The 23,522-nt window shown below is 52.4% G+C and overlaps 2 protein-coding genes across 2 annotated transcripts; one reads left to right on the top strand and one right to left on the bottom strand.

The window, feature by feature from the left end:
* Positions 1-1,280: 1,280 nt before the first annotated feature.
* Positions 1,281-2,249, top strand: LOC309603325 (olfactory receptor 14C36-like; the record flags this gene model as incomplete). The annotated part of the gene is made up of 1 exon (XM_082338202.1): positions 1,281-2,249. The coding sequence occupies one exon, from the start codon at positions 1,281-1,283 to the stop codon at positions 2,247-2,249; it is 969 nt and encodes a 322-aa protein (XP_082194328.1).
* Positions 2,250-13,067: 10,818 nt separating this feature from the next.
* Positions 13,068-14,027, bottom strand: LOC309603324 (olfactory receptor 14J1-like; the record flags this gene model as incomplete). The annotated part of the gene is made up of 1 exon (XM_082338201.1): positions 13,068-14,027. The coding sequence occupies one exon, from the start codon at positions 14,025-14,027 to the stop codon at positions 13,068-13,070; it is 960 nt and encodes a 319-aa protein (XP_082194327.1).
* Between the last annotated feature and the right edge of the window lie 9,495 nt (positions 14,028-23,522).

Genomic DNA, 23,522 nt, shown 5'->3' with positions numbered 1-23,522 from the left:
CCACGGGCCCTTCTCTCTCTGCAGAGCACAGGGGCTGAGAGCAGCTGCCCGGCAATGTTGGTGTCCGGGAGGCGGTGTGCACAGCTGGGTAAGGGTAACGCTGTCCTGAGTCAGTGCCTGAGTGCTTCTAACCTGGCGTCTCTCAGCCAGACCCTCACCTTATTTTAACTTGTTTCTCCACTGGTCTAGGTTATTCTTATTTTATTTTGTTCTTGCTGTCAGGCTCTCTGGGGATGGGAGTTTCAGCTGCAGAGTCACACACTGATCTTGTGTGTCATCCCATGCAGGTGTGTCCATGGGAACAGGTGTCCCAGGTTTCCTCTCACCTGTGGAGATCTCATCCATACAGTCTGTGGGGCTGGGGAATGAGCTGACTCTTACTGAGATGCCATCTTTAGGGCACTTGGCTGTCTATTTGAGTTGTTCTTCCAAGCCTTGAACTGCCCTCAAGGATGCAAAGCTGTCCCATAGCACCTCTCTTTTCTCTGAAAGCCCCACGGAGAACGCAGAGACTCTACGACCGAGGAAATGCTGTCGGGTTGGTGAAATGAGGCATGTGTGTCCTTGGCTAGAAGTGGGGTTCTGAGACCTTGAGAACGAGTGAGACATTTAGTGGTCTGCAGTGAATCCCTCTGCTCTCAGCAGTGTCTGGTGGTCTTCAGGGCACCATGGGAGTGTGATCACCCTCCGTCTCAGAAAGGTGCAAGCCCAGGGCAGCTGGGAACAAGGCGGAGGGACAGACCAGCTCCCTTCACTCTGCTCTAAGCCACAGGCAATCCTCCTGCCTCTCAGGACTCCCTCTGTTCTCCCTGAGGGCAGCAGAAATTCTGAGGTTTCTGACATCCAAGAACACTCCCCAGGGGAAACGGAGGGAAACTTTAAGAATAAACTCTGAAATTGCCCTCTGCCATTCTGCTTCCTCACCACAGGGAGTGCAGGTGCTGACAGGCCCTTCTGCGTTAGGAGCAGTTTCACCTGACAAAGTCCAACACCAGGACTGGGTCCTTCCCCCACCTTTCCCATGAACCCACTCCTGCAGAGTAGGCTGACTCCTTGGCAGGCAGCAGGCAGAGCCCGTATTTCTCATGGCACATTCAGCCAGCACCAAGCAGGGTTTCAGAAATGGAGCTGAAGGAAGTTCTCATAGAAAAGTAAAAAGGGGGTGGGTGTAGAAAGGGGAGCATCTAGGAGAAATGGCTTTTGTTTTGTTTAGAGAAGTCTCCCCTAACTTCTCACTGCATTTTCCTCCTTGGACAGTCACTCATGACCAGAGGCAGCAGATGTCCAACGCCAGCTTCATTACCGAGTTCCTCCTCCTGGCATTCGCAGACACGCGGGAGCTGCAGCTCTTGCACTTCTGGCTCTTCCTGGGCATCTACCTGGCTGCCCTCCTGGGCAACGGCCTCATCATCACCGCTGTAGCCTGCAACCACCACCTCCACACCCCCATGTACTTCTTCCTCTTCAACCTCTCCCTCCTCGACCTGGCCTCCATCTCCACCACTCTCCCCAAAGCCATGGCCAATTCCCTGTGGGACACCAGGGCCATCTCCTACTCGGGATGTGCTGCACAGGTCTTTTTCTTTCTCTTCTTCGTTGGAGGAGAGTATTCTCTTCTCACTGTCATGGCCTATGACCGCTATGTGGCCATTTGCAAACCCCTGCACTACGGGGCCCTGCTGGGCAGCAGAGCTTGTGTCCACATGGCAGCAGCTGCCTGGGGCAGTGGGTTTCTCTATGCTGTGCTGCACACTCCCCATATATTTTCCCTACCCCTCTGCCAAGGCAAAGTCCTGGACCAGTTCTTCTGTGAAATCCCCCAGATCCTCAAGCTCTCCTGCTCAGATGCCTACCTCAGGGAGGTTGGACTTCTTGTGGTTAGTGCCTCTTTTGGATTTGGGTGTTTTGTTTTCATTGTGGTGTCTTATGTGGAGATCTTCAGGGCCGTGCTGAGGATCCCCTCTGAGCAGGGACGCCACAAAGCCTTTTCCACGTGCCTCCCTCACCTGGCTGTGTTCTCCCTGTTTCTCAGCACCTCATTTTTTGCCTACCTGAAGCCCCCCTCCATCTCTTCCCCATCCCTGGATCTGGTGGTGGCAGTGCTGTACTCAGTGTTTCCTCCAGCAGTGAACCCCCTCATCTACAGCCTGAGGAACCAGGAGCTCAAAGACCCACTGAAGAAGCTGAAGAAACTATGTAGCTGCTGCTTCCAGCTTCACGGAGTTAAAAACTTTCCTATCTTCCAGTAGTATCTCTCAATAGCTCTTTAGCCCACTCTTCAATTGTGTTTATGTCTATTCTTTTTTATCTCTAGGTCTCAAAGAGCTCTTGTATGAATGGTCCTTGAGAAAGGCGGACTGCGTCAGATGCAGTTTGCACTTAGCATAAGGTTGACGAGAGTAGTTTATGGTTTCCTGAATTACATCATGTTTAAATTTGTTTGTTAGCAAGGAAGTTAAACATGCTGTGTCCGCGTGCAGCCAGTTCACTGAGGAACTCAATGAACTGAGAAAATGAACTGAGTTCATTGAGTCAGTGCCGCTCAGTTGGCGGCCGGTCACAAGTGGTGTTCCCCAGGGCTCAGTACTGGGGCCCGTTCTGTTTAATATCTTTATCAATGATTTGGAGGAGGGGATCCACTGCACCCTCAGTAAGTTTGGAGACGACACTTAGCTGGGCAGCAGTATTGATCTGCTGGAGGGTAGGAAGGCTCTGCAGAGAGATCTGGACAGGCTGGATTGATGGGCCAAGGCCAATTTTATGAGAGTCAAGAAGGCCAAGTGCTGGGTCCTGCACTTGGGTCAAGCCCACACACCACTACAGGCACGCAGGGAAGAGTGATTGGAAAGCTGCCTGGTGGAAAAGAACACGGGGGTGTTGGTGGACAGCCAGCTGAATGAGCTGGCAGTGTGCCCTGGTGGCCAAGAACAGCATCTTGCCTTGCATCAGGAATAGCGTGGCTTTGGCCTGACCTGCTTGGAAGAATCCCATGGGATACAGCCCTGCAGAGAAGAGGGGTGCAGAGAGCTGTTTGATGGTCAAGGGTCTCTTCTTTCAGCTCCAAAATGGTCCACCCTGGCAGGCAGGAGGTCCTGCAGAGGTGGCAGGAGGAAGGCCTGGATGAGAAAGGAGCTCCTGACTGGAACCAAGCATGAAGAGGAAACACAGAAAAGGTGGAAGCTGGATGACTCAATAGTTCTGTGGTTGTGTGCTGGAGAGAACTCTTTGCATGTGTGTGTTCTTGTCTGGGCATAGGGGGACGAGGGGATCCCAGGGCCAGGTTCTGGAGAGACAGAGTGTCTAAGACAGCTTCCTGGAGGGATCCGTACTGTCTGCGTTTCTATATAGGTATACATTTTACACTAACATCGTATAGCATACAAACAGCCCAACCCGTGTTTCCCTTTTTCCACTGACCACGGTTTTACTTGGCCGACAGACCTCCCAAGGTCCCTTCCAGGATGAGTGATCGTGCATTTCCTTCCACCATGGGTCTTCCCTTGATGATACAGCATTGGTGGGGCAGCAGGGCCGGGTCAGTGCAGGGACAGGGCTGGCTCTGACAGGGGCCATGAAGCAGCTGCTGGGACGTGACAGCAAGGACAGTTTACAAGGGAGAAATGTATTTCTATATTAACTTCAGTGTTTTTAGGAAGGCAAAGCTTTTTAAGCTTTTTTAAGCTCTGGCAAAGCTCAAGCTGTCGCTGGCAGAGGTCCCACAAAGTCAATCTGCACTTGTGCCCGTGGGCCTTCAATATGTTGTTGCTGGACTGGGGCTTTTACTCCAGTGTAATCTGCATTGGTCATGGCACGAGACAGACGGTTCCTACACTAAGAATTTTGCTGCTCCAACTGGCTAATAAGGAGTTTTAAATGTGTTTTCTGTAAGCAGCAATTCCAGATTTACTTTTCTTCAGAGCTCTTTTGGTTCCGAGCATCCAGAGAGCCAGACCAAAAGATGTATCGCTCGTCATTTCAGTTACCACCCTCACCCATGAACCTTCCACTTTTGCTGCAGGGCTTGTCCCTCAGTTTACAGAATGAAGTTGGCATGAGGCTGCTTCTTAGGAGAGCTTCCCAGACAAAATGCTCTTTGAGTCCAGCCAAGGGTGTGTTGGGGACAATACCTGAAGTCAGCCAACCCAATATTAAATGAACAAAGAGTTATTTGTTGAGGGAATTCTGTGTGCAGGAGTAAGGCCTGCCTTCCGTCCAAGAGTGCAGTTTTTTATACTATACGGGTAGGGCACCTTAAAAGGGGAATGCCACATTGCTGATTTGCTGCAATCCATCTGGGAGCTAAAAAACAGCCAATGACCCAGACCCTTGGCCCGGGATTTCCAAAGGCCAGCCAATGCAGTTTGGAATGGGTCCTGAGGACACCAGAAGGGGAAGGGTTAAGACAAATACTCAAAAACACAGACCTAGCACAGTAACGGCCAGTTTTCCTGGTGCATAAATATTGTCTGAGACATATATCCAACACTCTGGCCAACCCTGATCAATCTAGACCAACGTACAAGAAGAAAACGTTTTCTATCTGTCAAGCAAGTGGCAGTATGAAAATTCTCAATAAAGGCAAAGAGAATTTTGACTCCAGCACTGCTAGACTGTACGCAGGTGTGGTGGGCTGACCCCAGGCAGCAACTAAGAACCCACCCATTGCAAGCTCACACTCCACCAGCAGAATGGGAAAGAGAATCAGAAGAGCAAATGTGGGAGAACTTGTGGTTCAAGATAAAAAACCTATTTATTGGTCTATTAAGTGAAGCAAAGCTGCGCACGCAACCAAAGCAAAATAAGGAATTCATTCACTACTTCCCATCAGCACACAGATGTTTAGCTATTTCCAGGAAACCAGGGCCTCAGCTCACGTAACAGTTGCTTGGGAAGACAAATGACATAAGCACCCACATCCTCCCCTTCTTCATCCTTTTCCTCATTTTTTATTGCTGAACATGACATCATATGGTATGCAATATCCCCTTGGTCAGCTCAGGTCAGCTGTCCTGGCTGTGTCCCCTCCCAGCCTCTTGCTCATCCCCAGCCTACTGGCTGTGGGGACAGAGCAGGAAAAGGAAAAAACCTTGCTGATGTGTGAGCAATATTCAGCAACAGTCAAAATACTGGATTGTTATCAACACTCGTTTGGTTACAAGGCCAACGCACAGCACTGCACTGGCTGCTGTGAAGGAAATTAATGCCATCCCAGCCAGCCCCAGTACAATCTCCACCACTTATTCCTGCTATTTGCGTTATGCTCAGGACCTGTACTATCCAAGACATCCTTATTAACACCCGCTGCCCTCCTGTCCTTTGATATGCACACAGGCATCTGGAAGCCCCATGGTCACAAGTCTTGCTGCTCATGGTGTAGTTTAATAAGCCCCAAATCACTGGACGGCCAGTAGGGCTGGGCACCAGCAGCCCAGGAGCATCCCAGAGGGTGCTGAAGAGAATCTGTTGTCACAGACATTAATGAGCTGACTTGGGCTGGACTCTGTTACTCATAACAAAGGCAAAACTGGATGGGTATATCAGTGCTGAGGATAGCCACAGCTGCAATGACCGTGAGCTGGTGGAGAAGTAAGAGAAAGAGCAGAATCATTGCCCAGAATTGCCCAAAAGCAGATTCCAGCTGGTTCAGGAGCAGATTGATCTGACCTACGTAAACTGAGTGGCTCTTCAGAACAAAGTTTCTCTGCTAGCAGTGTTGGTGGGAAATGTGGTTTTATGAATGACTACACATAAATATGTTCCTAGAGTGAGAGAGCAACAACTGTGGTGTGCACGCTTGACGCTGTCAGTAAAATGAAAGAAGAAAATCATTGGAATTGATACCAAAACATCATTAGAGCTGGCAAAAAAATTTGAAGTTTAGAGAAAGATGACTTTTCTTCAGTTATTGCCTAGATTTATTTTTGAGCTAGGTTTCACCTCATGACAAAATCCACATTCGGGTCTTGAATAATTTGGCCACGTAGAGAGTCTGTTGCTGCCTGAGATTCCCTGGGGCAGCTTGGAAACATGACACAGGACCTCCAGGGTCCCTTCCGGAGCATTAGCTGGTAACCGCCAGAAAAGCACCTCTGGACATATCAGTTGAAATAGGTTCTTGCTCTCCACTGACTACAGAGGGAAGTCTAGACAACCTGATTAGTCATAGACATCTGCGCTGAATTGTTTAATACCGAGTGAGACCACTCTCATCTATTTCATCACCTAAAACAGTGTCACGCATCACACACCTTGTAGGGGATGAAAAGGAAACGTGGTTTGATGTCTGAGAACTCCTTTAGGAAGCCACTGTAACAGAAATGTAAGACGAGCGCAAATGTCGTCATGCAAACCCAAGGTGTTTCAATGCGACTGGTCACTCTGCTCCCCTGTAGCAGGTGAGAAAGCTGGGCACCTGAATGTGACTTGCTGTGTGCAAAGAGTGAGGAGGGATATGCACAGTCCTGGGCAGGGACTCTTTTGAGGGGGGCACTGGGCTTTCTGCAAGACAGAAAATGATCTCTTTGAATGCTGTAGGCCTGACTAGCATCAGAAAATGTGAAAAAAAAAAACCAAACCAAAAAACAAACAAACAAAAAACCAAAGCAAAACAAAAAACCACCCCACACAAAACCAAAAAATAAAACCAACAGAGAAAATAAGAAAATGATCTAGAATGAAGAAAATGCTAAGCCTCTCGGATTCTTTGTGTTCCTATCTTCCTGGATTTGGTTTGGTTTGTAGCAATCTACTCGTCTTTGGTGATTTCATGTGCTGGGGAGGATGCAGTTCCAGGGACACAGATGCCTGGTGCCAGTGTCGATGCCCTGGCATCCTCTGCCCAGGCTCCATCTGCAGCTCCCGAGGGGCTCTGGTCTCTGATAACTGCCAGTCCCAGGCAAGCACCTCAGATGCACTGGGGCCTCTAGAGGTGGCACTGGGTGCTTATGGTCAGACAGAGGAACTCAGCCTGAAAACCTAAGAAAATTTTTCAATATTAAAAAAAAAAGAGAGCACCTTTTAATCAGCTGAAATGGTTCAATACTTTCAATAAAATGTCAGTGTAATTTCTCTCATGCCAAAATGCGAATTTTCAGGATGTGTCTTAATCGTGTGAGAAGACACATAGCTTTCCCCCTGTACTTGCCTTGCTACTACTCTCTGTATTATATTCTGCATTGCATCTCACTAATCTTTCAGGTATTTCCACCTGGCCTGACTACACTGATCATGTCTGAAGTCACCTTTCCAGCAGACTAACTGGACTCATGCACTTTCCATTGGTCTCCAGATTCCCCTTCCTCTGCCTCTGTGACCATTCAGATACCTCTCACCATTCCAGTTGCTACTTTGAACTTTTCGTTCAGCAGTCTGCCTAGCTGTCTCTATGGCTAGCTCTTGAATTCTATTTATCATTTCCTGTCTGTCTAAAACATCTCTTGTCTGGTTACCCCTTGTGAAAAGCAAACCTCTTTGGAGGCAGCTTGGATGTACCACACAGTGAAGGTGTGATTTATTGTTTATCATGTCGTACTTTTGGTTGTTTGGGGTTTTTTTAACAATTAGGAAAAACCCTTCTGTGCCTGTTTGCAGCCAGTTCTCTTCTGGACAAGTCTGATGTAAGGAAAAGTGACCTAAGTCCCAGGCGGTGAAGGAGAGAAACGGTGGGGTTGGGGAGATGAGGAGCACAGAGGCCCATACAGTGTTGGACCTCAAGGGACTGCTTTTCGTCCTGGTCGAGACCTCCTTAGGAGACCCTGGATCAATATCAACTGGAGAATGCTGCTATCATGTCTTCAAAGTTGTCATTGAAATCTTTCTCTTTAACTCCACTCCTGAAACCCCTCTAATTAGCTGGAGAAGACTTGATGAAGATGATGGAAGAGACATGACTCCTTAGGCCTTTCTTCATTTTAATGAGCCCCATGGTGTATTTGGTGCTCTGAGTCCATGAACGTCCTCCACTGAGAGAAGACAGAAGTAATCTCTCAAGAAGTCAAAGTCAGAAGCAAAACCCAAGGTGTCTTGAAGCATTAATGTGCCCCACTGAGGGCCATTACTGACAAAGCCTCCTCATGGACTTGTCAGAGCAGATAACTGGAGGCTGTGATTGCAGGTAGGCAAAGGCACTGTGCAGGTGGCTCTGATGTGAGTCAAGCCTTGGCTGACTTTATGAAGCAGAAAGGCCAAGTGCTGACCTGCAGCCTGTGGGAAGGGAGATCCTGTCCCTCACAGAGCTCAGGGCTCTTCCTGGGGCAGGGTGATGTGGGATGTGCAATGCTTAGTGAAGGACAAGAGTATGGCAGTGGCCGGCCTTCCCAGGGGCTGCAAGGAGACAATAAGGCCCCAGTGCCATGAGAGCAACCTGTCTCCTCGTAGACATCGGTAGCACAGACAGCTGCCATGGCCAAGGGGACAAAGACCTCAAGCACATGCAGGCAGGATCCAAGCTTTTTGGGAAGGAAAGGAGAGGGAGCTGCCCTTTATCGGAGAGGTCAGCAGGAACGCATGGAGCTCTGCCTTGGGATGGGTAATGAGCTAGCTGGGAGCTTATGGGTCAGGATTAGCAGGCAGACCAGCATCGCTGATGTTGTAGAGGGTGCCCGGTACAGAGCACCTGAGCAGGAAGCACCAGAGGAGGCCTTCTTCAGGCAACAGGCAGAAACCCCACATTCACAGGCCCTGGTCCTCATGAGGACTTGAACCACCCTGATATTTGCCGGAAGGACAACAGGGCAGGACACATGCAATCCAGGCGGTTTCTGCAGACCATCAACGATAACTTCCCAAGAATGCAGAGAATGGGCTTGGAAAGCCAAAGCGCACCTGAAGTTGCATCTGTGGAGGGATTTGAAGAACAAGAGCAGCTTCTACAGTGACATCAGCAGCAAAAGGAAGGCTGGGAAAAAACACGGGCCTGCTGCTAAATGGGGCTGGGGCTGTAATGACAGAGGATGCAGAAAGGGCCAAGGCACCCAGTGCCTTCTTGGTGAGACCGGCCTTCAGGAATCTCAGGCCCCTGAGACCAGAGGGCAAGTCTGGTGGAGGAGGATCAGGTTAGGGAACCTTTAGACAAACCAGATATAAACAAGGCCATGGGAGCTGACAAGATGTGCTCGTGAGGGCTGAGGGACCTGGCCAATGTCATTGTGAAGCCACTCTTGGTCACCTCTGAAAGGTCCCATGGCTTTTGGGTGAGACTTCTGAGGACTGGAAGAAAGCGTATGTCAGTCCTGTCTTCAAGGAGGACGAGCAGGAGGAGCTGTGGAGCTGCTCAGCCAGGCTCCCATAACACCCTCCTAGACCAAGAATGGACTAGAGAAGGGGAAAGTGAGGGCAATGGCAAACTGGCTGACTTGCTGGGCTCACAGCTTTTGTGACCTGCAACACAAACTCCAGCGGGAGGCAAGTCACTAATGGTGTTCCCCTGGGTCCAATATTAGGGCCGATACTGTTTAATCTCTTACTGGTCTGGAGGATGAGAGCGAGGGCGCCCTCAGGGAGTTAACAGATGACAGGATACTGGGAGGAGTGGCTGATAAACCAGAGGGTTGCACTGGGATTCCGAGGGACCTCAACAGGCTGGAGAAGTGGTTCAGAGGAGACCCTCATGAAGTTCCACAAAGGGAAATGCAAGGTCCTTTACGGAAAAGGACCTGCAGGTCCCGGTGGACAGGTGCAACATCAGCCAGCAATGTGCCCTCATGGTGTAGAAGGCAATCAGCATCCCTGGCTGCGTTAGGAAGGGCAGCAGGCAGAGGCAGGTGATCCTTCCCCCTCTCCTCAGCACTGGTGAGGCAATACCTGGAGTGCTGGGTCCAGTTCTGGGCTCCTCAGTGCGATGACATTGAGAACTTGCAGAAACGAGGCTGGCTCTGGGCCATGAAGATGACTGAGGACCAGAGCATCTTTCACATGAAGAGAGGCTGAGAGAGCTGGGACCGTTCAGCCTAGAGAAGAGAAGGCTCGGGGGGAATCTCATTAAAGTGTAAAAAAACCTGATGGGAGGGAGTGAAGAAGAGGGATCCAGACTCTTCTCAGTGGTACCCAGTGACAGAAAAAAAGATTAAACCCCATGAAATTCCATCTGAACACAAGACAACACTTGTTAAATGTGAGGGAGGTCAAACACTGGATCAGGTTTCCCAGAGAGTCTCCATCCTTGGAAATACTCACAACCCAGCTGGACCCAATGGCTTTTGGCAACCTGCCCCAGCTGACCCTGCTTTGAGCAAGTGCGTTGGACTAGGTGACCTCCAGAGATCCTTTCCAACCCCAACTCTTTTGTGATTCTCTGGGTCTGTAATGCCTGGCAGGGTTTCTGAGAACTTTTCTGTAGGATCCCCACACCAACTGGACTCCTGGTGTCCCTTGGAGCACAGCCTCCTCCTGAGGGTGATCTCCCTCACCTTGTAACCCTGAGGACAGGGTGAAACAGTGATTATAAATGGCAGCAATACCTCAACATGCAGCAGTGTCCCCTCCTCCTGAGTCCATGTCCAGCCCCTTCTTCCTTCAGGATTTGAGTCAGAAGGGACATCTGAAGGTCTGCTCTGAGCAGGGAGAAGTTTATGGTTAGATCAGGGACATCAGTGCTTTCTCCAGACGAGTTTTGAAAACCTCTGTACCCCTGACCCACTGCTTGTCAGCTATCGTGGTGATATATGTGTATATAGGTGTTTAAAAAACTCTCTCTCTGTGTGTGTGTATGAGTATATATATGTTTTGTTTTTCTTCTTCTTCACTTAACCTGATAAGAAATTCCCCTTACTGCTGCTTATCTTTATGGTCTCTTGTCCCTTCCTTCCCTTCATGATCCCCAGCCAGATCACTGCACCTACTCAGACCAAGGAGAATCACAACCTCTTCTCCAAGCACAGCCTCGCTGGGACCCTCTGGAACCATGCAGGCAGGCTGGGGTGGCCAAATCCAAGCAGAGAAAAGCCCTGCAGAAGGACTGTGGTAGTGAATGGGAGCTGGTGCTGGGGCAGAGCCAGGGGCCATGGAGGACATCAGAGACGACCTCCAGCAGCTCCCCTTCAACCAAGGCAGGGAGTAATGCACCCAGTGGTGCTCCTGAGAGAGGATGGTGACGCAGGGAAGGAGGCACCAGGGGCTGCGGTGCAGGGAACCAACGCTTGCCTCCGTGTCTTGGGCCTCCTGGAAGTGGTGCCAGGGGCTGCACCCCCAAGGCACCCCCAAGCCTGTGAGCAGCTGTGAGTCCTCTCCTGACTGTGGGGAGCTGCTCTGGCTTCAGCGAGTCTGCTGGCAGAGCTGGAGCTGTTGGAGCTCAGCCTGCCCCTCCAGTACTATGACTGGGGTGACAGCCCTGCCTGTTTGAGGGTCATTTTGAGGGTCATTTGGAGTCCTGGCAGTGTGGGAGCTTCCTGGAGCATCATGGCTCTTGTTCTCATTCCCATCCCTGCACCAGCGCAGCTCTGCTGCCACACAGCCCAGCTGTGCAGGCATCAATGGGGCAGGCTGCATTCAGGGGTGGGAAAACGTCCCCCTGGGACGGTCTGCCCAATGGACCTCAGTGCCACATCCCTCGGCAGCCCTCCTGCTTTGGCAGCCCTCCCCAGCACCGGTCCCTGCCCAGACTTGGCTGTGTCCCGGGCAGGAGTTCGTAGACAGGGGACTGCCAGGGTCTGGGCATGTGGGAGTTGGGGAAGGGCTGGATGTTCTCCCAGCGTAGGTGGAGCTGGTCACATTTAAATGATCAGCCCACACCTGGACCATGGTGAATGGCCAGGGCTGGAAAACACAAAGGGTCAGGACTGGGGGTGACTTTGGGGCCAGCATATGGGCTGGGGGAGACTGTCTCTAGGGCATGTGCTGGGCACAGGGACTGAGGGACAACAGCAAACTCACGGGGTCATGCTTCCTTCATCGCTAGCCCTGACAAAGGTTCCCAGCCTCCCTTTCAATGCCACGCTTCAGGAGGAACCATGGCACTAAGGGGTGGGGAGTGAGGGATGCCGATTCTGCTTCATCCACTTCCCAGACCTCAGGGAGCACCAGGACAGAAAGGACTTGTGGCTCTGCACCGTGAGCCTGCTTTAGGGTAACCACAGTCTGGGCACTACTGCTGATGAGCGCAATGCCAGAATTTGTCTCCCCCAGGCAATTTCCAGCCCACATCAGCTGCCACCTGAATTTTCCCCACCCCTCCTCTGATGCAGCTGGAGGTTTCCTGGCCCCCTCCCCATGCTCCCTGCAGGGCCTTGACCTGGATGGGGATCACTACCACTAATCCGCCTCCCTGGGGGTCTCTGGATGTGGCAGGTGCTTGAAGGGACTGTGGTGCTTTCCCAAGGACAGTAGGTGTGTTCATTTGGGCCTGAGGGTGACAAGAATCACTCTCCGGTCTTCCTTTTTTGTACCTGCTTGGTGCCCACTGCCTCCCCTGGGACTGCAGAGTCCTCGTTTCCCTACAGATCCCTGCGTTTAGCACTTTCCCTTTGGGTGACTCCATTGTGGGGGACCTCTCACTTTGTGGGGATCATGTCACTGCCCACCCCAAGCACACGCTGTCCATGGGGATGCCCCAGGCTCCCCAGGCAACTCCAGACTCCCATCCTTAAGGACATCACCTGCCATATCTGGAAGCCCTGGGATGTGTCCCCCATGTGGGACAGCCCTGCATATGTGCCTCAGTGACCATTCACCATCTCCACTGTAACTAGAAACTTGAATGCAAACCTTGCTCTCTAACAGGTCACAACATGACATTGAGCTCTTTGCTCCTGAGTCCAGGGAGCAACAGGCCCTTTTGGGGTGCAGCTGCTCATGACCACGCTTGGCAACAGCTTTGGAAGACAAGTCGAGGCTTCGGGCACTGCACTGGGGAGAAGGCATTTATTAAAGAGCTGCTATGAGAGAGTCAGCACTGACCCAGTGTTAGACATACATAAATACATGCTACAGGCAAGACAGAGAAAGCTCAATGAAGCCATAATGATAGTGATAATAATAATGGTGATAATGATGATTATACTTATAAACATAGTGATGCTAATGACGATAGAACACCTCACAAAGTAAAGTCCTGGAATGGTTTACCGTGGGAGTTATTTGTGGATACAGATAGGAAGTTTATGCCTCCTGAAAGAAGCCCTTGAAATCACTTTCCTCAAGATGCCTTTGAGCTCCTCGTTCCTCATGCTGTAGATGAGGGGGTTCACTGCTGGAGACACCACCGAGTACAGAACTGCCATCGACAGATCCAGGGATCTGGAGGAGATGGAGGGGGGCTTCAAGTAGGCAAACATTACAGTGCTGACAAACAGGGAGACCACGGCCAGGTGAGGGAGGCACATGGAAAAGGCTTTGTGCCGACCCTGCTCAGAGGGGATCCTCAGCACGGCCCTGAAGATCTGCACATAGGACACCACAAGGAAAACAAAGCAACCAAAGATTAAAGAGGCACTAACAACAAGAAGGCCCATTTCCCTGAGGTAGGAGTCTGAGCAGGAGAGCTTGAGGATCTGAGGGATCTCACAAAAGAAAAGGTCCAGTACATTGCCTTGGCAGAGGGGTAGGGAAAATGTATTGAATGTGTTCAAGAGAGCATTGAGAAACCCAGTGCCCCAGGCAGCTGCTGCCATGTGGACACAAGCTCTGCTGCCCAGCAGGGTCCCATAGTGCAGGGGTTTGCAGATGGCCACGTAGCGGTCATAAGACATGACAGTTAGGAGACAATACTCTGCTGAGATAAAGAAGATTAAAAAAAAGAGCTGTGCAGCACATCCCAAGTAGGAGATTTCCCTGTTGTCCCACAGGGAATTGGCCATGACTTTGGGGAGAGTAGTGGAGACGGAGGCCAGGTCAAGGAGGGAGAGGTTGAGGAGGAAGAAGTACATGGGGGTGTGGAGGTGGTGGTCACAGGCAATGGCGGTGATGATGAGGCCGTTGCCCAGGAGGGCAGCCAGGTAGATTCCCAGGAAGAGGCAGAAGTGCAAGAGCTGCAATTCCCGTTTGTCTGCCAATGCCAGGAGGAGGAACTGGGTGATGGAGCTGCCATTGGACATTTGCTTCCTCTGGGCATTGGGCACTGTCCAAAAAGGAATAGACAGCAACAAGTTAGGAGAATCTTCTCTCGAAAATCCTCTGCCATTTCTCATTGCAATCCCCCCTCCCTGAGCTGAATGAGGAACGAGTCAGCTCAGTCCCCAGCCCTGTCAACTGAATGACATGGTGCCTCACAGTTGTAAATACAGCTTGGGCACCTAGTTCCCATGAGGAGACCTCCATTGAAGGATCCCCAGTCATAGTTAGGAGAGAAGCTGACCTGCACCACCACCCCAACCCCAGAGACGAAGAGCATCACTGACAGGGAGGGAATCAAGGAAGGATACTGCTACGCTCAAAAAAAAAAAAAAACAAAAACGAAGCAAGGAGAGGAAGGCAGAGAGGCATGCAGGGAAGCCTTCTCCATACGCAGCTGTGCTCTCCACCTCACAGACACAAGCACACATAAATATTAATTGTAGGACCCATGTGCTTCTTTTCTGGAGGTCCAGCTGTGCAGGAGGTAACTCATGACCTGGACCCTGGGGCCATGGGGACAGAGGCTCTTCTGGGTGGGAGAGGAGAGCAGGGAGTTGCTCCAGGGAAGGCGTCTGCAGTGCAGGGGATGGCAGAGAGCTGCCTGAATCCCCACCTTCCCATGGTGCTTCTGGGAGCAGATCCCTTTGCCTCCCTGCCCACGTCTCTGGTGCCTGGAGCTGCCTCTGCCAGGGGCTGGTTCTCTGTCCCCACATCTCCTCCCCGTCCCTGCTCAAACAGTCAGTCCCCCCCACTGTGTGCTCAGCTCTGCCCTGCAGACCCCTCCTGGCAGCAGGGCACTGCCCGCGGATATTTCTGTGTCTGCAGGCACTGACGAGCAGCTCAGACAAGTGCTAAGGAGAACTGGGGTCTCCCTGCCTTTTCCACAAGGCAGAAGGAAATTCCCATCTCCCACTGCCCACCCAGCCATCTTCTCCTTCGGGTAAATGCTGCCTCAATGGCCTTCTTCAAAAGGACCCTCTGCAAATATCCTGGGGATGATCTGCAGCTGTGAGCAGCCCTGGCCCATGCAGCACCCTCTCAACAGCAGAACCTGCCGAGGGTTGCTGCTTCCACCCACAGCTTCTCCCTAGATTGCCATGGGGAGCTCCCTGGGCAGGCTGAGAGCTGACCCTGGCAGGCGGCAGGGTCCCTGCCCCAGCACAGAACCACTGCTCTGGAGCACGCCCCTCTCCACTGCACCAACCATGGGATGTGCCAGCTCTAGGAGATCCCTCCAGAATACTCCAGTGCATTGCCCTGCAGCCAGAGCCTTACCGTGTCAAGGGCTGTGAAGATGTCTGCTCCAGTGAGCTCTATGCACCTTCCCACTCACGTCTGCCTTTAACCTCTCTCTGCCTTGCTCCTCTCCCCTCGGTGCCTGCAGGCAGTGCCCTCAGCCCTGCTGCGCTTTGCAGAGGAGCTGCTCCTGGGCAGAGCTGTCTCTCTGCAGGGCTGCCCGCTTGCCAGGAGCTCCCTCCATCCCAGGAGCCCAGCCCAGCTCAGCAGCAGAGGCCCAGCCCAAGGCAGCACTTTCTCTGCCCCTCTGGGCTCCCTCCAGGTGTCCCTGGGGCTCCAGGGGAACCTGCTGTGAAACAGAATGATGGAATCACTCATGTTCCCCCTCTCAGCTGGGGAGAGACACTTCTTTCCAGCTGTGTCATTTCTGTCAGAGTTAGGTCTAAGAATCGCCTTCTTTTGTTCCGGTATGAGACCAGTCACCCAGACAGGGACAGGGCAGCTGCTCAATTTAATGGCCAAATACCGGCCTGTAGTGCTATCTCAGATGCCAAAGCTGCCCAGCACAAGGGCATCTGACGAGGGCGTCTTAGGACCTATCGCACAGCAATCCCCATTCAGAGCTGGTCACTAACAGACACCTCTAATGGCATCTCAGAGAGGTTTGGGGCTTAGGCGCAAGTTACTGAATGCCACTGCTGCAGGGAGGCAGTGTCTGTCCCACGTCTAGCCATTACATGCATGGGGCAGTGCATGAGTACGAGGCACACCACAGCAGGGTCTCCACTCATGTGCCAACACTTTCAAAGGATTCTTCTTCCCCCCATCCTTTATTCACCTCCTTGATGATACAATCAAGGGACAGGTGAATGATTTTCACAGCGTGCCTGGATAACAGGATGTCCACAGTCAAGGATATTTTCAGCAGCAACCTGTCCTGCTTGGAGATCAGCTTCACCTCCACCACAGCCTCTCTGGGCTGCAGTGACATTGCAGACAGCAAAGCCCTCTCCTGCCAGGGCCGCCCAGTCCAAACCTGTTTGTCTCTTGCCTTGGGGAGCACAGGGTTTGCTCACCTTGTGGGCCCCTCATTTCAGCCTCACATTGCCATCTGCCATCCACGCCAGCATGTCTCCGCTCTGAAGCAAAGCCTTGGCTTGCACAGGATCTTGGGTGCAAGAGCTGTGACAAGTCTGAGGTTGGCCCTGGTGGCACCAAGCTGAGGGGCTGCAGCCCAAATGTGCACCAATGGCCTCAGCCTGGGGCACAGACAGGAGGGGATGGAGCCCTGTGTGCTGTCACAGAGCTGTGACATTGATGTAAATACCTGCTGAGGTGTGTGGGACAGGTCAGAAACCTTAAGGTTCTGTGATGCGTGGATACAGGCTGTTCAGAGGAGAGAGGTGGGGAACATCAGGAGGGGGATGCCCTCAGGGGGAGGGAGCTGCCTGGATGTATGGAGGTCCTCTATGGGATGGGCAGCAGATTGGGTGAGCTCTTGTGGGTGGGGGGTCACAGGAGAGACCAGTTAGGGAGACATTGTGGTAGGAGCTAAATACCTGGAATGAGGTGAGGAAGAGGACACAGTCTTATTTAAGCAATGGGAGGAAGTCCATTGACTCCACATCACCCCTGGGGACTCTAATCACCCTGATGCTCATGAGAAGGGGAAACCGCAGGGTGCAAACAGCCCCGCAGGTTTCTTCTGGTTCCTGGGGCCAGCTTCTTAGCCCAGCTGCCAGATGTGCCAACAGAGGTGATGCTCACCTGGATCTGGTACTTGCAAACAGGGAAAAGTGGATCAGGGATGTGAAATCCAGTGTCAGTCTGACCTGAGCTACGCTGTGGGCATACTGCTCGCCAGCCACAGCCATGGGCACAGCCATGCCTGGCCATGGACCTCGTTGGGTCTGACTCGCAGACTCACTTCCCAGCTTGAGCCGTTATGGATGCCCAATGGCACAACACCCTGTCCCTCCAAGTGCCAGGCTCCGGCCGATACACAAAGGCCCAGCACAGCCATGGCACTGCAGCGCTTGTAGAGCCAGGCCCTGGAGGTGCTCACCAGGCCAGGGCCAAAGGTGGGCGGCTGGAGGGGAGTCCCTTGAACGCTTTCAAACTCTCAAGGTTTGTACCAAAATTAACCTGAATTATACCTGTGAAATTCAGCCGTATACAGACTGAAAAAGTGGTAGTGACCTCCTCTCTCCTTCTTCTTCCTTTCTTCCCATCACTTGGCCGTATTTCAGAGGAGAGCAAATTGAAGATGGTGATGCTTCTGGGTGCCAATGAGTGAAAGCGGGGAAGTGAGGCAACACACGCAAAATGATGGAAAAGTTTTGCTAGTTCAAAGCTCTTCTCTTCAGATCCTATCTCTGAAGCCTGAAATCTGCAGCAGAGAACCTTCCTTTCAGCAATTAAGTGGAGATTCCCCCAGCTGTCTTGGCTGTGTCCCCTCCCAACTTCTTGCCCACTCCCAGCCTACTCACTGGCAGGGCAGCCTGGGAAACAGAAAAGGCCTTGACCCTGTGTCAGCACAGTTCAGCAATCGCTAAAACAGCGTTGTGTTATCACGGCTGTTTTCATCACAGATCCAAAACATACAACCATACGAGCTACTATGATTAAAATCAACTCTATCCCAACCAAAACCAGTAGAGGACCAAAAGGTGAGGTGTTCCCAATACTGGTCTTCAGGGAGCTGGTCAAATGTCTTGTCTCTGGTTCTCTAACCGTGGCTTAGATGCCTGGCTCCTCTTTAGAGCCTTTTCATGAATACCAACATTTCGGGAGCAACCTGGTCTGACCTCAGAGCTGGCCTTGCTTTGAGCTGCACAATGGACTAGAGATCGCTTGAGCTGCTTTCTTCTCTGAATCTTCCCATGAGCCTGATAGAGACACCCTCACCTTCAACTGAGTCCCTTCTTCTAGGACGTACTGCAAGCCACAGGCTGCTGGTGGAAGCGTGGGTGGGAAAGGGACTGCTGGGGGTCTCCAGCCTGGCCTCCTGCCCAAAGGGTAACTACCACCAACCCCGTGGTCAGGATGGTGGCACTTTTGGGAGCTGAGACCTGAAAACCTCCCAGGGTGGGGATCACAGAGACACTCTGGGTGTCCTGCTGCAGTGCAGCACCACACTCCTAGGGTTTTTGTTACTTTTCCTGTTGCCCTGTGTGAATCTCCCAAGAGGCAGTTTGGGGCTGTTGCCCATGCCATACCATTTCTGACAGCACAAGAGAGGGTTTTTCCATCATCTCTCCAGGCAGACGTAGGATGGTGCTGGGTGTTCCTCAGCATGCCCTTCAGCAGCAGGCTAAAGAGGCTCCGTTCCCTCACTGTCTCCACACAGCTCATGTAATTAGGCCCCTAACACCATCCTTGTTGCCCTTGTCTCGATCCTCTCCAGCTTCTGCCCATTCCTCCAGAACTGGGAGACCACTGGCTTGTATGGCATCCATGCTCATGCCCAGGCCCTTTCGCTCAGGGCCACTCCTCACCCAGTCAGGTTGCAGCCCACACTGCTGCAGGATTATTCCGTCCCTGGTGCAGGGCTTGTCTCTTCTCCTTGTGGATCTTTGGGAGGGTTTTGGGGTTTTTTTTGGCGAAATCCCCAAGTGTGCCTGGGTCCCTCTGGACTGGAGCCCTCTTGTGCCAGCATTTATGGTATGTTTGCAGATGGCCCATCCTCATTTGTGCTTCTACCAGGATATCAGCACGAGGCATTGCAGGACACTACAGGTAAAGAAAAAGCAGTACTTGTTTGCTGGAATTGCTGCCCAAGGTAGAAAGCCTCACAAAACCCACATCAGAAACAACAAAGGAGGGCACAAACCCAGAAGAGGCTAGCCAGTGCAGAAAGGGCTAACAGGGTAGGCGGTTCTTTACAGGGAGTATGAGGATGGTAAAAAAGATGACCTTGAGAGGAGGGCAAGAGGGAACCAGGACATGAAAGGTGAAGCAAAGGATGGGATCAGGGCTGTCTGGGGGTACCTGGGAGGCAGCCCTGTCCCGGATGGGAATGACTTCCACAGTCAGGGAGACCCTGAGTGCAGTCCTTAACATTGACAACATGAAGGAGAAGGAAAACCAGCATCGTTCAGGCTGGAAGGGAATTTGGGTGGTGTCCAGACCAACTTGCTGCTCCAAGCAGGGTCACACCAGGTTACCGAGGGGTTTGGTCCATTTGGGTGTTGAGAAGTTGCAGGGATGGAGCCAGAGCACAGCCTGGGAAACAACTTCCAGTGCTTGACTGTCTGCCTGTTGGAAAAGTTTCTCCCCAGAGCTAACCTGTCTCTCTCTTGTCTCAGCCCATTGCCTCTTGTCCTCCTGTCTTACACCCCAGTGATCAGCCTGACTGTCTTCTTGGAAACATCCCTGGATCACCATGGGCAGTGCCTCTCTTGCATTGTGTGGGGCCAAACCCTGAGAAAGTATTCTGCATGTGGCCTAACAAGTGCTGAGCAGAGGCGGAGAACCACTTCCCCTGCCTGTGCTCCTGCTCACACAGCCCAGGAGGCTCTTGGCCTTCCTTGCCGATAGCTCTTCTTTGGCCTAACGTAACCCAAGGACCACCAGAGCATTGAACACAGAGCTGCAACCCAGCCAGCAGCCCCTCGCCTATGCCACTGCAGGGGCCTAGTCCACTCCAGGACAGGCCTTTGGATCTGTCCTTGCTGGACCTCATGAGGTTCCCGTTGGTCCATCCCTCCCGCCTGTCTGTATCCTTTGGGATGGCAGCCCTGCCCTCCAGTGTCTCAGCTACTCCCCTCGCTTTGGTGCCATCTGCAAACTCTATGAGAAAGCATTCTTTCATCTCCTCCAGACCAGGAAAGCCATGTGAAAGAGGGCAGGTTGCAGGACAGACCCCTGCAGGACTCTGCAGTGAGAGGCCTTCAGGCAGAGTAGCACCCATTTACCGCATCCCTCTGAGCCCAAACAGGCAATCAGTTTGTGATCCATCTACTTACCCACCCAGACAGACCATGATATCATAACACAGATGAAAGCATATCGTGGGGCAGAGTGTTAAAAACCTTGCTTAAGTCCAGGTAAATGACATGCACTGCTCTCCCCTCACCCAGAAGTACAACCCTTTCATCTCAGAGAGCAGCGCAGATGGTCAGGCATGATCTACCTGAGTAAATCCAGTCACCTTCTCTTTCAGAAACCCAGAAATGGGATCCAAGAGGACACGCTCTGGGACACACGCCTCAACCAAAAGGAGGGTGAACAGCCTGGAGTTCCCCAGCTCATCCTTGGGGCCTTTTTGAAAGATGCATGCAATGTTTGCTTTTTGCAAGTCCTCGGGGAGTTCCCCTGATGACCTGCCCAAAGTGACACAGAGCAGTGTCACTGTGACTTTCTGCCTGCTCTCTCAGCACCCTTGGATGGAGTCCCTCCGCTCCCATGGACTGGTAAAGAGTTGAGTTTGCTCAGGTGACCCCCGACTTGATCCCCACCCACTGCTGCTTGTTCTCCATGGGTCCTGCCTCAAGGCAAAAAGGCCTGGGAGACCTTGCTGACGAAGACTGAGCCAAAGGCCACATATTGTATCTCAGACCTGTCTACACCTGCTCTTGCTAAATTCTGCAGTGGCCCCACAGAGTCGGGTTTTCCCTCTTTAGCTGTAACTTCAGCAGTAACAGCTCATCTTGGTGCCACTGAAGTCCCTTATGAGAGTCCACTGAACATCCGCATGGACCACTGCTGTGCTTGCAGGAGGTTGTCCTTAAAGACCAGCTGTGCTGAGCTCTGCTGCCTATCCGTCCTCCTGCTCATGAGATCCCTCCTGAAGGTCCCCAGGACAGGCCACAGTCTGCCCCTCTGAGGTCCCAAGAGCCCATATACGCGATGGCTTTTCTTCACAGCAGAGATGTGCTTGGAGTATATGCTAGATGGATCATATGGGAAATAATGATAGGAGATGCAGATGTAGATGCTGAGGTCGCTGACATGAGGTGCCTGCAGAGTGAGCAAAGCCTGCTCTCACCAGCGCCAGAGATAAGCAGAGCAGGGCTGTGCAGCTCTGAAAGGAGACCACAAGACATTACAGTCAGTGTAGATCTAGGACATACAGCTGAGGGAGAAGAGAAGGAGAGAGACTTAGCCTTGGCTGTGGCAGATGCCTCAGTTTGGTCAGAGGAATATCTCTGTGGGCTGCCCTGAACATACTGATCATGGACAGGATTCTTTGTACTAAATGTCAGCATCTGCTGCCATTTCAGTTGGCCAAAGGAATTCCCCAGCCGCCTCCAAGATGTTGCCCCCAGACACCACCCTGTCCCTCACAATTATTCCATTACAGCTTGCAGTCACCTGCACATGCCTTGGACCATCTGTGGCACCTCAAATGGCACCAGGTGTCTCCACCTGAGCAACCCACTCCTGGCCCCCATCTCCATTAACTAGCATGGCAGCTTAAACAAAGAGCTCCCACCTCTTTTGTCCATTCTGAGCTGAGCCAAGGGGAATCCCAGCTCATGTGGGTCTGTGGGGTGCATGGGACAAGCTGAATGCCCCTCCAGCTTCAGGGCTACTGCTGAGAGCCGAGATGCCTGCACTGACCCCGTGTCGTGGTTTAACCCCAGGCAGCAACTAAGCACCACACAGCCGCTCGCTCACTCCCCCCCAGCAGGATGGGGGAGAGAATTGGAAGAGCAAAAATGAGAAAACTCATGGGTTGAGATAAAGACAGTTTAATAAAGCAAGAGCTGTGCACGCAAGCAAAGCAAAGCAAGGAATTCATTCACTCCTTCCCATTGGCAGGCAGGTGTTCAGCCATCTCCAGGAAAGCAGGGCTCCATCACACGTAACGGTTACTTGGGAAGACAAACGCCATCACTCCATACATCCCCCCGTTTCTTCTTCTTCCCCCAGGTTTATAGGCTGAGCACGATGTCATATGGTGTGGAAGAGCCCTTTGGCCAGTTGGGGTCAGCTGTCCCGGCTGTGTCCCCTCCCAGATTCTCGTGCACCCCCAGCCTACTGACTGGTGGGGTGGTGGGAGAAGCAGAAAAGGCCTTGACTCTGTGTAAGCACTGCTCAGCAGTAACGAAAACATCCCTGTATTATCAACACTGCTGCCAGCACAAACCCAAAACGTTGCCCCATCCCAGCTACTATGAAGAAAATTAACTCTGCCCCAGCCAAAACCAGCACACTGAGCTGAATCCCTGCCCCACACAGGTGGAAATGATCCCCTGCCGTCACTGCCACCCTCTCCTGCCTGACAATGGGACAGGGATGTAAGTGTCCAGAGGGGAACATTGACACCTCCCATAGACCCGTGCACCCTGGTAGAGCAATTCCCACTGCAGGAATCGGTCTGCCCAGTGTTTGGAGAGGGACAGATGGTGATTACTTCAGTCTGCTTCAAATTGTGTTCCCCATGCAGGACCCTGCTGCCTTTCAGGAGCTGTCAGCCCTGGAGCCCCAGGGACACCTGGAGGGAGCCCAGAGGGGCAGAGAAAGTGCTGCCTTGGGCTGGGCCTCTGCTGCTGAGCTGGGCTGGGCTCCTGGGATGGAGGGAGCTCCTGGCAAGTGGGCAGCCCTGCAGAGAGACAGCTCTGCCCAGGAGCAGCTCCTCTGCAAAGCGCAGCAGGGCTGAGGGCACTGCCTGCAGGCACCGAGGGGAGAGGATTGAGACAGAGAGAGGTTAAAGAGAGCCAGGAGTGGGAAATTGCGTAGAGTGAAGGAGGAGAAATCTTCCCAGCCCTTAACACAGTAAGTCTTTGGCTGCAGGGCCCATCCTGGAGGGATCTCCTAGAACTGGCACATCAACATGGCAGGAATGGAGGAGAAGGATGTGCTCCAGAGCAGGGCTTCCTTGCTGCACCATCGGAGGGACAGGGCATGATGGCTGCCTTCTCCCAGGGACAACTGCAGGGTGTGAAGGTGGGTGTGCAGCCAGGGCTGCCCAGGGCCGTCCTTCAGAGCAGGGTCCCTGCACCCCAGGGGCTGAGTGCTGGGGCAGGGACTCTGCCACGTGCCAGGGTCTGCACGCAGCCTGCCCAGGGAGCTGCGCACAGTGATGTGGGGAGAAGCTGTGGGTGGAAGGAGCAGCCATTGGCAAGGTAGGTCAGGATCTTCCTGCTGTCAACAGGTTGCTGTGTGGCTGAGGGCTGCTCACAGCTCCAGATCACCCCCAGGACATTTGCAGAGGGTCCGTTTGAAGAAGAACATTGAGGCAACATTTACCTGAATGGGACGGAGTCTGTGCTTTGAGTTTTCTCCTCGTGGTT

Source organism: Platalea leucorodia (genome assembly GCF_965183815.1).
Source record: "Platalea leucorodia genome assembly, contig: HAP1_HAP1_SCAFFOLD_54, whole genome shotgun sequence".
NCBI classification, from domain to species: Eukaryota; Metazoa; Chordata; class Aves; order Pelecaniformes; family Threskiornithidae; genus Platalea; species Platalea leucorodia.
Note: the sequence above shows the minus strand (reverse complement) of the source record. Positions and strands in the feature narration are given on the sequence as shown.